Below are 13,488 nucleotides of genomic sequence, written 5' to 3'. Positions count from 1 at the left end.
AGCTTTAGCAAAAAGGAAAGTTTTAAGCCTAATCTTAAAGTAGAGAGGGTGTCTGTCTCCCTGATCTGAATTGGGAGCTGGTTCCACAGGAGAGGAGCCTGAAAGCTGAAGACTCTGCCTCCCATTCTACTCTTACAAACCCTAGGAACTACAAGTAAGCCTGCAGTCTGAGAGCGAAACGCTCTATTGGGGTGATATGGTACTACGAGGTCCCTAAGATAAGATGGGACCTGATTATTCAAAACATTATAAGTAAGAAGAAGAATTTTAAATTCTATTCTAGAATTAACAGGAAGCCAATGAAGAGAGGCCAATATGGGTGAGATATGCTCTCTCCTTCTAGTCAATCAATCAATCAATTTTTTTATATAGCGCCAAATCACAACAAACAGTTGCCCCAAGGCGCTTTATATTGTAAGGCAAGGCCATACAATAATTATGTAAAACCCCAACGGTCAAAACGACCCCCTGTGAGCAAGCACTTGGCTACAGTGGGAAGGAAAAACTCCCTTTTAACAGGAAGAAACCTCCAGTCCCTGTTAGCACTCTAGCTGCAGCATTTTGAATTAACTGAAGGCTTTTTAGGGAACTTTTAGGACAACCTGATAATAATGAATTACAATAGTCCAGCCTAGAGGAAATAAATGCATGAATTAGTTTTTCAGCATCACTCTGAGACAAGACCTTTCTAATTTTAGAGATATTGCGTAAATGCAAAAAGCAGTCCTACATATTTGTTTAATATGCGCTTTGAATGACATATCCTGATCAAAAATGACTCCAAGATTTCTCACAGTATTACTAGAGGTCAGGGTAATGCCATCCAGAGTAAGGATCTGGTTAGACACCATGTTTCTAAGATTTGTGGGGCCAAGTACAATAACTTCAGTTTTATCTGAGTTTAAAAGCAGGAAATTAGAGGTCATCCATGTCTTTATGTCTGTAAGACAATCCTGCAGTTTAGCTAATTGGTGTGTGTCCTCTGGCTTCATGGATAGATAAGGCTGGGTATCATCTGTGTAACAATGAAAATTTAAGCAATACCGTCTAATAATACTGCCTAAGGGAAGCATGTATCAAGTGAATAAAATTGGTCCTAGCACAGAACCTTGTGGAACTCCATAATTAACTTTAGTCTGTGAAGAAGATTCCCCATTTACATGAACAAATTGTAATCTATTAGACAAATATGATTCAAACCACCGCAGCGCAGTGCCTTTAATACCTATGGCATGCTCTAATCTCTGTAATAAAATTTTATGGTCAACAGTATCAAAAGCAGCACTGAGGTCTAACAGAACAAGCACAGAGATGAGTCCACTGTCCGAGGCCATAAGAAGATCATTTGTAACCTTCACTAATGCTGTTTCTGTACTATGATAAATTCTAAAACCTGACTGAAACTCTTCAATAGACATTCCTCTGCAGATGATCAGTTAGCTGTTTTACAACTACCCTTTCAAGAATTTTTGAGAGAAAAGGAAGGTTGGAGATTGGCCTATAATTAGCTAAGATAGCTGGGTCAAGTGATGGCTTTTTAAGTAATGGTTTAATTACTGCCACCCTTAAAAGCCTGTGGTACATAGCCAACTAACAAAGATAGATTGATCATATTTAAGATCGAAGCATTAAATAATGGTAGGGCTTCCTTGAGCAGCCTGGTAGGAATGGGGTCTAATAAACATGTTGATGGTTTGGATGAAGTAACTAATGAAAATAACTCAGACAGAACAATCAGAGAGAAAGAGTCTAACCGAATACCGGCATCACTGAAAGCAGCCAAAGATAACAATACGTCTTTGGGATGGTTATGAGTAATTTTTTCTGTAATAGTTAAAATTTTGTTAGCAAAGAAAGTCATGAAGTCATTACTAGTTAAAGTTAATGGAATACTCAGCTCAATAGAGCTCTGACTCTTTGTCAGCCTGGCTACAGTGCTGAAAAGAAACCTGGGGTTGTTCTTATTTTCTTCAATTAGTGATGAGTAGAAAGATGTCCTAGCTTTACGGAGGGCTTTTTTATAGAGCAACAGGACTCTTTTTCCAGGCTAAGTGAAGATCTTCTAAATTAGTGAGACGCCATTTCCTCTCCAACTTACGGGTTAAGATTGGAAAGAATTGATTGGGAAGTTTGAAGAAAGACTTATTAAAGGAAAGGTTATGGAGTTATGGCAGAATTTGGGACATGCATGATACAGGACAGCACTTCTATCAAATCCATAAGATGTTTTTGGTAGAATGGATGTGGTTGGAAGCAGGACAGAGGAAGTAGTCTTGGTCCGTCTCAAAATAGGCCACACAGGTCTTATAACACTCTTCTAAGGATCCATAAACACCCAACAGGTGTCTGCCCCACTGTGACCAACTGGAAACTCTTCATCATGCTCTTATATAGTGCGAGGCAAATACTGAGCAACGGAGGAGACCTGTCTGCGTTACTGTGCAGAGAGATAAGGACATGTCCCTTTGAAATCTGCTGCAAAACCCATCACACATCGGGCAAAACAATGATTAAATATCTAAAAGACACTGGATTAATTCAGCACATCTAAACAATTGCCTATGGCTGCCAGGAGTTAAGGTTTTGTAAATCTCAGCGATCACTCACCAGCCCGGTAGGTGGCGGTGAGTGCACCTTAAGCTGGTGCCGTCCGCCATTGAATTCGAAGGAAAAGGAAGAAGAAGAGGAAGAAGAAGAAGAAGACGAAGAAGAAGTCTTGTGGTGTCAGTGGGTTGAAGATGGCGGCTGCCGTGGTGAGGACTCTTGGATCCACTTTGAGTAAAAACCTCCGAGAGCTCCGTGTCCACTTGTGTCAGAGCTCCGGGAGCAGCGCGGGGGCCCGGTAAGAGCCGCTCCGGACCCTCTGACCACAACAACAACAGCAACAATAATAAAAACAATAATAATGACACGAATAAAGTGGGTCGAAAATGATTTTCGTTCTCCTTTTTAAAGGCGATTTCTCGTTTGAACTTTGGGTTAAAAGTTCTCCGCAATATATCCTCCAGTTTGTTGTCACAAGCCATAAATCTAAATCTCGGACATGAACGAGCGACTCACCGTCATTTAGGTCGAGGGATGTGTATTGATAAGATTTAATCGATATCTGTCCGATTCCTTATCGATTTCCTTAATACTTCCTGTGAATTTTCTGTCTACTAACAGTCGGCTTTATAGGTTTCTATGTCAACAACATTTTATTGAGTCGTAAAGTAAATAAATATGAAACTTGGTCACTGGATCCTTAAACTCTGGACATAAATAAACAAAAAAAGGAGAGTTTTTATCAAAAGCATTTCCTTTCAGACATTAATGGCACAAATTTAACTCCGTACCTCTGAGCTGAGCTGCACATCATGATGTAATTCATAAAGAACACAGGACGTCTTATTTTGGGAGGAAAAAACATTTTGGTCGATTGTAGTTTATTGTCTGTATTACAGCATTTGGAAAGAGGTGTCATTTGATTTAAACAGTGATTCGCTTTGAAGTTATAATTCCGGACTCTGTCTCGGCAGAGAGCCGCACAGTGTTTGGAGCTGTGCTAACGGGACGGAGGACGATTTTCATTTCTTGCTCGCAACAGACATGAGTCCCAGTTAGTGACTGTAATCAGCACAAATGTGACTCATGATTGACATTTTTAAATTGTCTTTGAGAGGGTTAAGAAGCGGACTTGGCTGCTTCTGAAAAGCAAGCGAAGCACAGAACCAACGAAGCAGCGGGTCGAAAACATGCTTCATTGGTTCAAGCTTCAAGAACAGCCACTGCAGAAGCAGTTGTTACGAGCCGCTGCAGGGTCTGTAATCAACGTAAAGAAATGGTCATTTACCCAACAAAAACCCTAAAAACAATGGCCGTTCTGAAGGACCAATAAGGGAATCATTCATCAAAAAGGCTATTGATGTCAGTGGATCAAATCATTTTGTGCCATTTCTGGTTTGTGGCTTCATCTACCATAGAGTGAGCTTCGCACCACTGCACAGTGCTCCGCTCGTATAATATGTATATGTCCGCGGACATGAACGAGCGAAGCATCTCACCGTGTCATTTACGTCCCTCAGACTTTTTTTTAGCATTGCTAAAACCTTCTTTTTAAGCGTTTTTATTTTATTTTATTTTTTTTTTAACCTTTAAGCTTCTGGGGCAAGAACAGAGAACCTAAACAAGAACACAGCAACTTTTTTATAGAAGGATAAAAAATACAGTGGTAAAAGACACTTTCTGAACAGAGAAAATAACAAAGAACAAAGCAACTTTATTATAGAAGGATAAAAATTTAAATAAGAATATAAAATCAAACCTAAACTGTGCCTTGTGATGGAATCACTACGATGACCGGTCCAAGATGGCGGCCGCATTTATGCGCCTCAACAACCGATCTGGCGCCTACTTTATATAATGTTTATGTTCGGTCCAAGATGGCGGCTACATTTCTGCCTCAACAACCAAAATTAAATCAAATCAAATCAATTTATTTATATAGCGCCAAATCACAACAAACAGTTGCCCCAAGGCGCTTTATAATGTAAGGCAAGGCCATACAATAATTACAGAAAACCCCACGGTCAAAACGACCCCCTGTGAGCAAGCACTTGGCAACAGTGGGAAGGAAAACTCCCTTTTAACAGGAAGAAACCTCCAGCAGAACCAGGCTCAGGGAGGGGCAGTCTTCTGCTGGGACTGGTTTGGGCTGAGGGAGAGAACCAGGAAAAGTATAGTTAAAGTTATAAGTAAGAAGAAGAATTTTGAATTCTATTCTAGAATTAACAGGAAGCCAATGACGAGAGGCCAATATGGGTGAGATTATGCTCTCTCCTTCTAGTCCCTGTCAGTACTCTAGCTGCAGCATTTTGAATTAACTGAGGCTTTTCACGGAACTTTTAGGACAACCTGATAATATGAATTACAATAGTCCAGCCTAGAGGAAATAAATGCATGAATTAGTTTTTCAGCATCACTCTGAGACAAGACCTTTCTAAGTTTAGAGATATTGCGCAAATGCAAAAAAGCAGTCCTACATATTTGTTTAATATGTGCATTGAATGACATATCCTGATCAAAATGACTCCAAGATTTCTCATAGTATTACTAGAGGTCAGGGTAATGCCATACAGAGTAAGGATCTGGTTAGACACCATGTTTATAAGATTTGTGGGGCCAGTACAATAACTTCAGTTTTATCTGAGTTTAAAAGCAGGAAATTAGAGGTCATCCATGTCTTTATGTCTGTAAGACAATCCTGCAGTTTAGCTAATTGGTGGTGTCCTCTGGCTTCATGGATAGATAAAGCTGGGTATCATCTGCGTAACAATGAAATTTAAGCAATACGTCTAATAATACTGCCTAAGGGAAGCATGTATAAAGTGAATAAAATTGGTCCTAGCACAGAACCTTGTGAACTCCATAATTAACCTTAGTCTGTGAAGAAGATTCCCCATTTACATGAACAAATTGTAATCTATTAGATAAATATGATTCAAACCACCGCAGCGCAGTGTCTTTAATACCTATGGCATGCTCTAATCTCTGTAATAAAATTTTATGGTCAACAGTATCAAAAGCAGCACTGAGGTCTAACAGAACCAGCACAGAGATGAGTCCACTGTCTGAGGCCATAAGATCATTTGTAACCTTCACTAATGCTGTTTCTGTACTATGATGAATTCTAAAACCTGGACTGAAACTCTTCAAATAGACCATTCCTCTGCAGATGATCAGTTAGCTGTTTTACAACTACCCTTTCAAGACTTTTTGAGAGAAAAGGAAGGTTGGAGATTGGCCTATAATTAGCTAAGATAGCTGGGTCAAGTGATGGCTTTTTAAGTAATGGTTTAATTACTGCCACCTTAAAAGCCTGTGGTACATAGCCAACTAATAAAGATAGATTGATCATATTCAAGATCGAAGCATTAACTAATGGTAGGGCTTCCTTGAGCAGCCTGGTAGGAATGGGGTCTAATAGACATGTTGATGGTTTGGAGGAAGTAACTAATGAAAATAGCTCCGACAGAACAATCGGAGAGAAAGAGTCTAGCCAAATACCAGCATTACTGAATAATTTTTTTTCTCTAATAGTTAAAATTTTATTTGCAAAGAAAGTCATGAAGTCATTACTAGTTAAAGTTAAAGGAATACTCGGCTCAATAGAGCTCTGACTCTTTGTCAGCCTGGCTACAGTGCTGAAAAGAAACCTGGGGTTGTTCTTATTTTCTTCAATTAGTGATGAATAGTAAGATGTCCTAGCTTTATGGAGGGCTTTTTTATAGAGCAACAGACTCTTTTTCCAGGCTAAGTGAAGATCTTCTAAATTAGTGAGACGCCATTTCCTCTCCAGCTTACGGGTTATCTGCTTTAAGCTGCGAGTTTGTGGGTTATACCACAGAGTCAAGCATGTCTGATTTAAGGCTCTCTTTTTCAAAGGAGCTACAGCATCCAAAGTTGTGCTCAATGAGGATGTAAAGCTATTGACGAGATAATCTATCTCACTCACAGAGTTTAGGTAGCTACTCTGCACTGTGTTGGTATATGGCATTGAATAACTTAAAGAAGGAATCATATCCTTAAACCTAGCTACAGCGCTTTCAGAAAGACTTCTACTGTAATGAAACTTATTCCCCACTGCAGGGTATTCCATTAAAGTAAATGTTATTAAGAAATGATCAGACAACAGGGGGTTTTCAGGGAATACTGTTAAGTCTTCAGTTTCTATGCCATATGTCAGAACAAGATCTAAAGTGTGGTTAAAACGGTGGGTGGGCTCATTTACATTTTGAGCGAAGCCAACTGAATCTAATAATAGATTAAATGCAGTGTTGAGGCTGTCATTCTCAGCATCTATGTGGATGTTAAAATCACCCACTATAATTATCTTATCTGAGCTAAGCACTAAGTCAGACAAATGGTCTGAAAATTCACAGAGAAACTCACAGTAACGACCAGGTGGACGATAGATAATAACAAATAAAACTTTTTTGAGACTTCCAATTTGGATGGACAAGACTAAGAGTCAAACTTTCAAATGAATTAAAGCTCTGTCTGGGTCTTTGATTAATTAATAAGCTGGAGTGGAAGATTGCTGCTAATCCTCCTCCTCAACCCGTGCTTCGAGCATTCTGACAGTTAGTGTGACTCGGGGGTGTTGACTCATTTAACCTAACATAATCATCCTGCTGTAACCAGGTTTCTGTAAGGCAGAATAAATCAATATGTTTATCAGTTATTATTATTATATCATTTATGACACTGATATGGTCAGTAGACATACAAGAAAAGCAGTTGCTGCTCTTTTGAACAACAAACCATCCAGCCGTGAATTCAGAATGTATTTCTGGATGAGTCTCAGGCACTTGGATCATGTCTTTCACGTGGACTTTTCAATTTTGGTGATTCATAACATGGCATTGTTTGCTAAAATACAAAGACACTGTACATTATATATGTAGATTGACAAAAATGTGGGATCTTTTCAAGCGACCTTGACCTTTGACCCCTAAGAGTGACTGTTTTTGACTTCTGTGGCAATTGGACTCATCAGAAATGGGTTAAATTAGTACATAGAAATTTCATATCCTACAGGTCAATGACCTCTAGCTGACCCCAGGGGTCAAACTGCGAATGCCTCCACATCATAAATCAAAGTTTATGTCATCAAAAGCAAATCCTGAAAGTTTCATGCTTCTTTCATTTTGTGCACAATTCGTATGTTTCGCAGCCCCACTAACAGTATTTAAAGCAAAAAGTGTATCAATTGGATTCAGTAATTTTATTCCCAAGTATTTCAGTGAATTCTGGCCCCATTTGAAGCAGAATTTCTCTCATATCTAGATTGGAGGTGAGTAGGCCTAATTGAAAGACATGATTTGTGTTTTTTGTATATTTAATTTGTATCCTGCATATCTACTACATTTCTGTAAATGGTTCATCAGTTCAATAAGTGAGAAAGAGGGCTGGCTTAAATAAACCAAAACATCATCAGCATATAGTGCCACCTTGTGGTCCTTATTTAAACAAATTCCCTGGATGTTGTCTGTCTTATTTGTTGTGCAAGAGGTTCTGTATAAAGGGCAAAGAGCAGCAGCGACAAAGGTCACCCTTGTCGCATTCCACGCTCTAAAGTTATAGGATCTGTGAGATAAACACTTATTTTAATACAGGCTGAGGGTTTACTATAAATTGTATTGATTAATTTAACAAATTTTTCATGCGTGCCAAATCTTTTTTTGTACATTATGTAGGAAAGGCCAGCTCACCGAGTCAAAAGCTTTCTCTGCATCTCGGCTGATAAATAAAGATTTGATATTATTCAGTTGAATATGATTTATTATGTGAAGTGACTGTCTGAGCTCAGGGACAATCTTTTCTAATGTTTTGGCAATTATAGCCACAAAAATTTTGTAACCGGTATTTAACACAAAAATTGGCCTGTATGATCCATAGTCTACGGTAACTTTTCCTTCTTTGGGTATAATCGATATCACTGCTTCATTCCAAGATGGAGGCATCACCCCTCCTCGAGTTGTATTACAGGCTCTGAGCAGGCTTGGCATTAATTCCTGGAGAAAGGCTTTATACCATTCAGATGGCAAACTGTCTGGTCCGGCGGACTTGTTCACTTTAAGCTTGGAGATAGATTATTTAGTTCTAAACATGTCACTGGACCAGTTAGTACTTTTGTTCTTCCATTATTACTGGCAAGTTCAGATTTGTTGCTCATCTTCTAGTTGCGGTTGTCTGTATAAAAGTTTATAAAAACCTTTTAAATGTCTGTTGTATTTCCTGTTGTTTTATATGGTGTAATTTTAGAAACTGGCTCTGTTATCTTGTACATGATGTTATCAGCTTGTTGTTTTTGCAGCCTTCTTTCCAAACGTTTAATTGATTTTGAGCTCAACTTGTAGGATTTCTGTTTTGTGAATACCACCTTTTTTTTTTCAATTTCTTTTGAGTTCAATATTTTTATATCATTCCTGATTTTTTTTTTGTTTTTTTTTTGTGATCTTGTAATTGATGATTAAGATCTATTAGTCTTAGTTGTTTCTTTTTCTTTTCATAAGAACAAAATTATATAATTTTCCCCTGACAGCCACTTTTAATGTATCCCAAACTAATGCTGAGTTGACCCCCCGATTATCGTTTTCTTCTAGAAACATTAATATTTATAATAATATTAATTAATTATTATTAAGTATCATGGGGGCATGAGTAAAATGTATAATCCCGGCCTGATGGGTTAAAGTCTGTCCAGAGGACTAAAGATCATTCATTTTTTAATGCAAAGGTGTTATTAAAGTTTTTGATGAGTCTAATTTTGGATTCAGGCGGATGTTCCAGTCTCCATCACATATGATAATGCCTTTAGCCTCTATCATTAAATCAAACATCCTTCTGTAAAAGACAAAATCACTTCTGGCAGGGGGTAAATGTTGTATATAGTTATTAATATACATTGACTTTGCCTGTCACCATTATAAATCTTCCCTCTTTGTGACTTTTGAGACTAAGTCAAAAGATATTTTTTGTGATATTAATATTGCTGCCCCTCTCCTACGTTCATTCTTATAGGAGAATAATATACTCTTGAGAAACCCATTCTTTTTAATTTTTCATGTTCTGTTGGGTTGAGGTGTGTCTCCTGTAAGAGTTTCACCAGCCGTTTTCCTGTTTCATTTTGGACAATATCTGACTTCTTTTGGCTGACTTTAGAATCCCTTTCACATTAGAAGAAATAACTTTAACTTCTCCCGTATTCATGTTTATCTAAGTTACACTTATCACATCTCTCTGTGTTATCTTTGATAGTAAAATTATACACACTTATCTCTCCCAACAAAAAATGTGAAGCCAAAGCTACTGTTAGGAAGGGTCCCCCGCTACATCACTGGTGCAGGGCGGCCGCATGTTAGTCGATGGCTAAATAAAAAATATATAATACAAACTGAAGATAACTCACACATACTGGTGGAAAAACAACCTCTTTGCTGTCTCTCGGGGTGAGGATCAGAATATTTTCATACTTACACGTCCGTGATCATCTTTATTTTAATAAAATGGTGACGTAATTGTCCGCCGTAGGAGTGCACCTTCTGAAAGCTTGGAGTTTCTCCTTGTATTGACAGCAGTGATCTTTCTTGCGAGTGACGTCAGCCGCTTCCCCGAGCTCCGCTTCATCACTCCGGTCCTGCCGTTGTCTCGCGGTCTGTCAGGCGGACAGCTGCTGGATCACCTCCCGAACCAGGTCAGCGGTGGGTTTCCCCACATTAACTGCAAACCCTCGTGAGCCCATGTTGCTCATTGCTTCTGAAGCATTTTCACACAGCCGGGTGCCGTCTTCATAAAAATGTTGCATCCGTGCAGGATAAGGAGTCTGGAACTTTATTTGATTTGCTTTCAGAACTGTTTTGGCTTCAGCGTGTTCACTGCTGTTCTTCAGCACCTCAGGAGGGAAGTCATGATCCACGTAAAAGCGAACACCGTCTTTTTTTCTGCCATATGCACCGGAGGACTTCTTCCTTGGTCCAGTAACTTCCAAACTGGAGCACGATGGATCGGGGTTTGGTATTCCGGTCCTTTGGCTTTGGTGCCAGGGCTCGGTGAGCCCGTTCGATCCCGAGATCTTTCTCTTGGGCAAAATTGAGTGTGTTTTTCAAAAGATTGTCAGCCATTTCAGTCCCCTCTTTTCCTTCAGGTATGCAGTGGATCCTCATGTTGGCTCTCCTCACTCTCCCGAGATTATCTTGGCTCTACAGTAGCTTCTTAATTGCCATCGACATTACTTGAAGCACGTTGTCAGTTTCATTAATTCTCTTCTCCACCTCATCCAGTCTGTCATTAGCTCTTTTAAGCTTGCGTTTTATGTCGGAGAGTTGCTCCCTGTTATCGTTTATGAACTTTTGAAGCTCATGGAGGATATTTTTAAGCTAGCTTTGGAGTATCCTCACCATATGAGCAGAAGCTCGGTGATCCCGCTTAGCTGCTTCGGCTCAATTCAGGGTCGTGTGATCACCCTACTTCGAGTAGTAACCCCTTTCTCCATTGTTTTCAAAATAAATTACATATTTTAAAATGACCCAAAGTTTATGGGGTTATTTTACAAAGCTGTCCGGGAGCTCGTGAATTAAGCTGCCATCTTCCTGGAGGTGGAACCGGAAACCGGATGTTTTGCCTTAACCCTTAATTGGTGCAAGCAGTTGAAGATGAGTGAGTGAATGAGTTTTATACGTTTTAACAAATATGGAAGTCTGTTGAGCCGTTGTTAAGCGTCACGGAGCTGTTTACTGTTTCAGAGCAAAAACCCTGTGGATAAAATCACAAAACTCTGGTTTCCAAATGAAAATGATTTTATATGTATTCTTGAGAAAGTAAAAAACAAAAGAAAAAAAAAAAAAAACTGTGTTGACTCACAGAGGAGGAGCCGGGGGGGGGGGCATATTATTGATCCTTCCTCATTCATGTTTTGTGTTTTTCCCCCCTCATTATACATGTATAAAAGTCTACAACAACTAATGGAGGAGGAAAAGAAGTCTGCGTTTTAATGGTGGCACACAGACTAGAGCAGCGCACTCAGTGAGGCCTGTGATGATTTATTTATATCGTTAGGTCACAACTGCTGATGAATAAATAATCACGCAGTTGGATGCAGTTAACTTTACAGCCCAAATACTTGCTGTTTGGTTTGGAAGGTGTGTGGGATGGACGGGGGATGGGGAGGAGGGTCTAAATTTGGGCCATGCCCACATTGTTAATGGGTTGAATTGTGTAAAACATGCTTGGACCCCACCTACTGCCACTTGTTGTTGTTGTTATTAATGTAGTAATTGAAAAGAAAGAAATCTGACTTCTGGTCCAGTTATGATAAATAAACTTTGTCCTGAGCAGGTTCGATCTTTCAGATATGTTGCTATCAATCAATCAATCAACTTTTTTCTTATATAGCGCCAAATCACAACAAACAGTTGCCCCAAGGCGCTCCATATTGTAAGGCAAGGCCATACAAAAACCATGAAAAACCACAACGGTCAAAACGACCCCCTATGAGCAAGCACTTGGCCACAGTGGGAAGGAAAAACTCCCTTTTAACAGGAAGAAACCTCCAGCAGAACCAGGCTCAGGGAGGGGCAGTCTTCTGCTGAGACTGGTTGGGGCTGAGGAAAAGAACCAGGAAAAAGACATGCCGAGAAGGGGGGCAGAGATCGATCACTAATGATTAAATGCAGAGTGATGCATACGGAGCAAAAAAGAAAGAAACAGTGCATCATGGGAACCCCCCCACAGTCTACGTCTAAAGCAACATAACCAAGGGATGGTCCAGGGTCACCCGATCCAGCCCTAACTATAAGCCTTAGCGAAAAGGAAAGTTTTAAGCCTAATCTTAAAAGTAGAGAGGGTATCTGTCTCCCTGATCTGAATTGGGAGCTGGTTCCACAGGAGAGGAGCCTGAAAGCTGAAGGCTCTGCCTCCCATTCTACTCTTACAAACCCTAGGAACTACAAGTAAGCCCGCAGTCTGAGAGCGAAGCGCTCTAATGGGGTAATATGGTACTACGAGGTCCCTAAGATAGGATGGGACCTGATTATTCAAAACCTTATAAGTAAGAAGAAGAATTTTAAATTCTATTCTAGAATTAACAGGAAGCCAATGAAGAGAGGCCAACACGGGTGAGATATGCTCTCTCCTGCTAGTCCCCGTCAGTACTCTAGCTGCAGCATTCTGAACCAACTGAAGGCTTTTTAGGGAACTTTTAGGACAACCTGATAATAATGAATTACAATAGTCCAGCCTAGAGGACTATTGTACTGATCTAACAGTTATTTAGAAGAAATGAGAAATGTGGGATCATGTTAATTTTCCAGGGTGTAGTCTGTGTGCGGACAACTGGACCCGGATTTTTACGAGTCCTCTGTTTGGGTTTCAGGGACTTTGTGGAGCAGCACTATGTGACATTGAAGAAAGCCAATCCAGGTTTCCCGATCCTGATCAGAGAATGTTCTGGAGTTCAGGCTCAACTCTGGGCACGATACGGTGAGGAGGACCACCTTTCAGAACTTTTGGACCTGGCCCCGCTCCAGAACTGGCTGTGACTCTGTGTGTCTGTGTGCAGATTTCGGGGCTGAACGCAGCGTCTCTGTGGACAACATGACAGCTGATCAGGTGGCCAAAGTCCTGCAGGCCCTGGTTCAGACCAAACCCTGATCTGATGGTCCAGGTTCTGATGTGAATGAACAGGATGACTATAAATGACATTTATGTGCTTTTCAAAATAAAGTTCCACTGTTCCTTTAATCGTCCTTGACTGCATTTTATTTTGATAATCGTTGTTTTCTTTTTTTGTTTTTTTTTTTTTGTTTTTTTTTTGTCCTGTCACCAGAGGACAGAACCCGAACAAATAAATCCACAGATTCTCACAAATCAGATCCATGCAGTGGCGTCAATGGCTTCTCTCAGGGTCAAAGGTGAACTTGGTGAAAGAAGATGGAGTCAAAGGTTAAA

At 39.9% G+C, this 13,488-nt stretch overlaps 1 protein-coding gene across 1 annotated transcript; it reads left to right on the top strand.

Annotated features, from left to right (window-relative positions):
• Positions 1 to 2,683: 2,683 nt before the first annotated feature.
• ndufa2 (NADH:ubiquinone oxidoreductase subunit A2) lies at positions 2,684 to 13,281 on the top strand. The gene is made up of 3 exons (XM_034177382.1): positions 2,684 to 2,842; positions 12,914 to 13,020; positions 13,100 to 13,281. Exons 1-3 carry the CDS (start codon positions 2,739 to 2,741, stop codon positions 13,189 to 13,191), a joined length of 303 nt encoding a protein of 100 aa, XP_034033273.1. The 5' UTR covers positions 2,684 to 2,738; the 3' UTR covers positions 13,192 to 13,281.
• Positions 13,282 to 13,488: the final 207 nt, after the last annotated feature.

This window comes from Thalassophryne amazonica, chromosome 9 (genome assembly GCF_902500255.1).
Source record: "Thalassophryne amazonica chromosome 9, fThaAma1.1, whole genome shotgun sequence".
Classification (NCBI taxonomy): Eukaryota; Metazoa; Chordata; class Actinopteri; order Batrachoidiformes; family Batrachoididae; genus Thalassophryne; species Thalassophryne amazonica.
The sequence above is the reverse complement of the archived record's forward strand: the minus strand, read 5'-3'. Positions and strand labels throughout refer to the sequence as shown.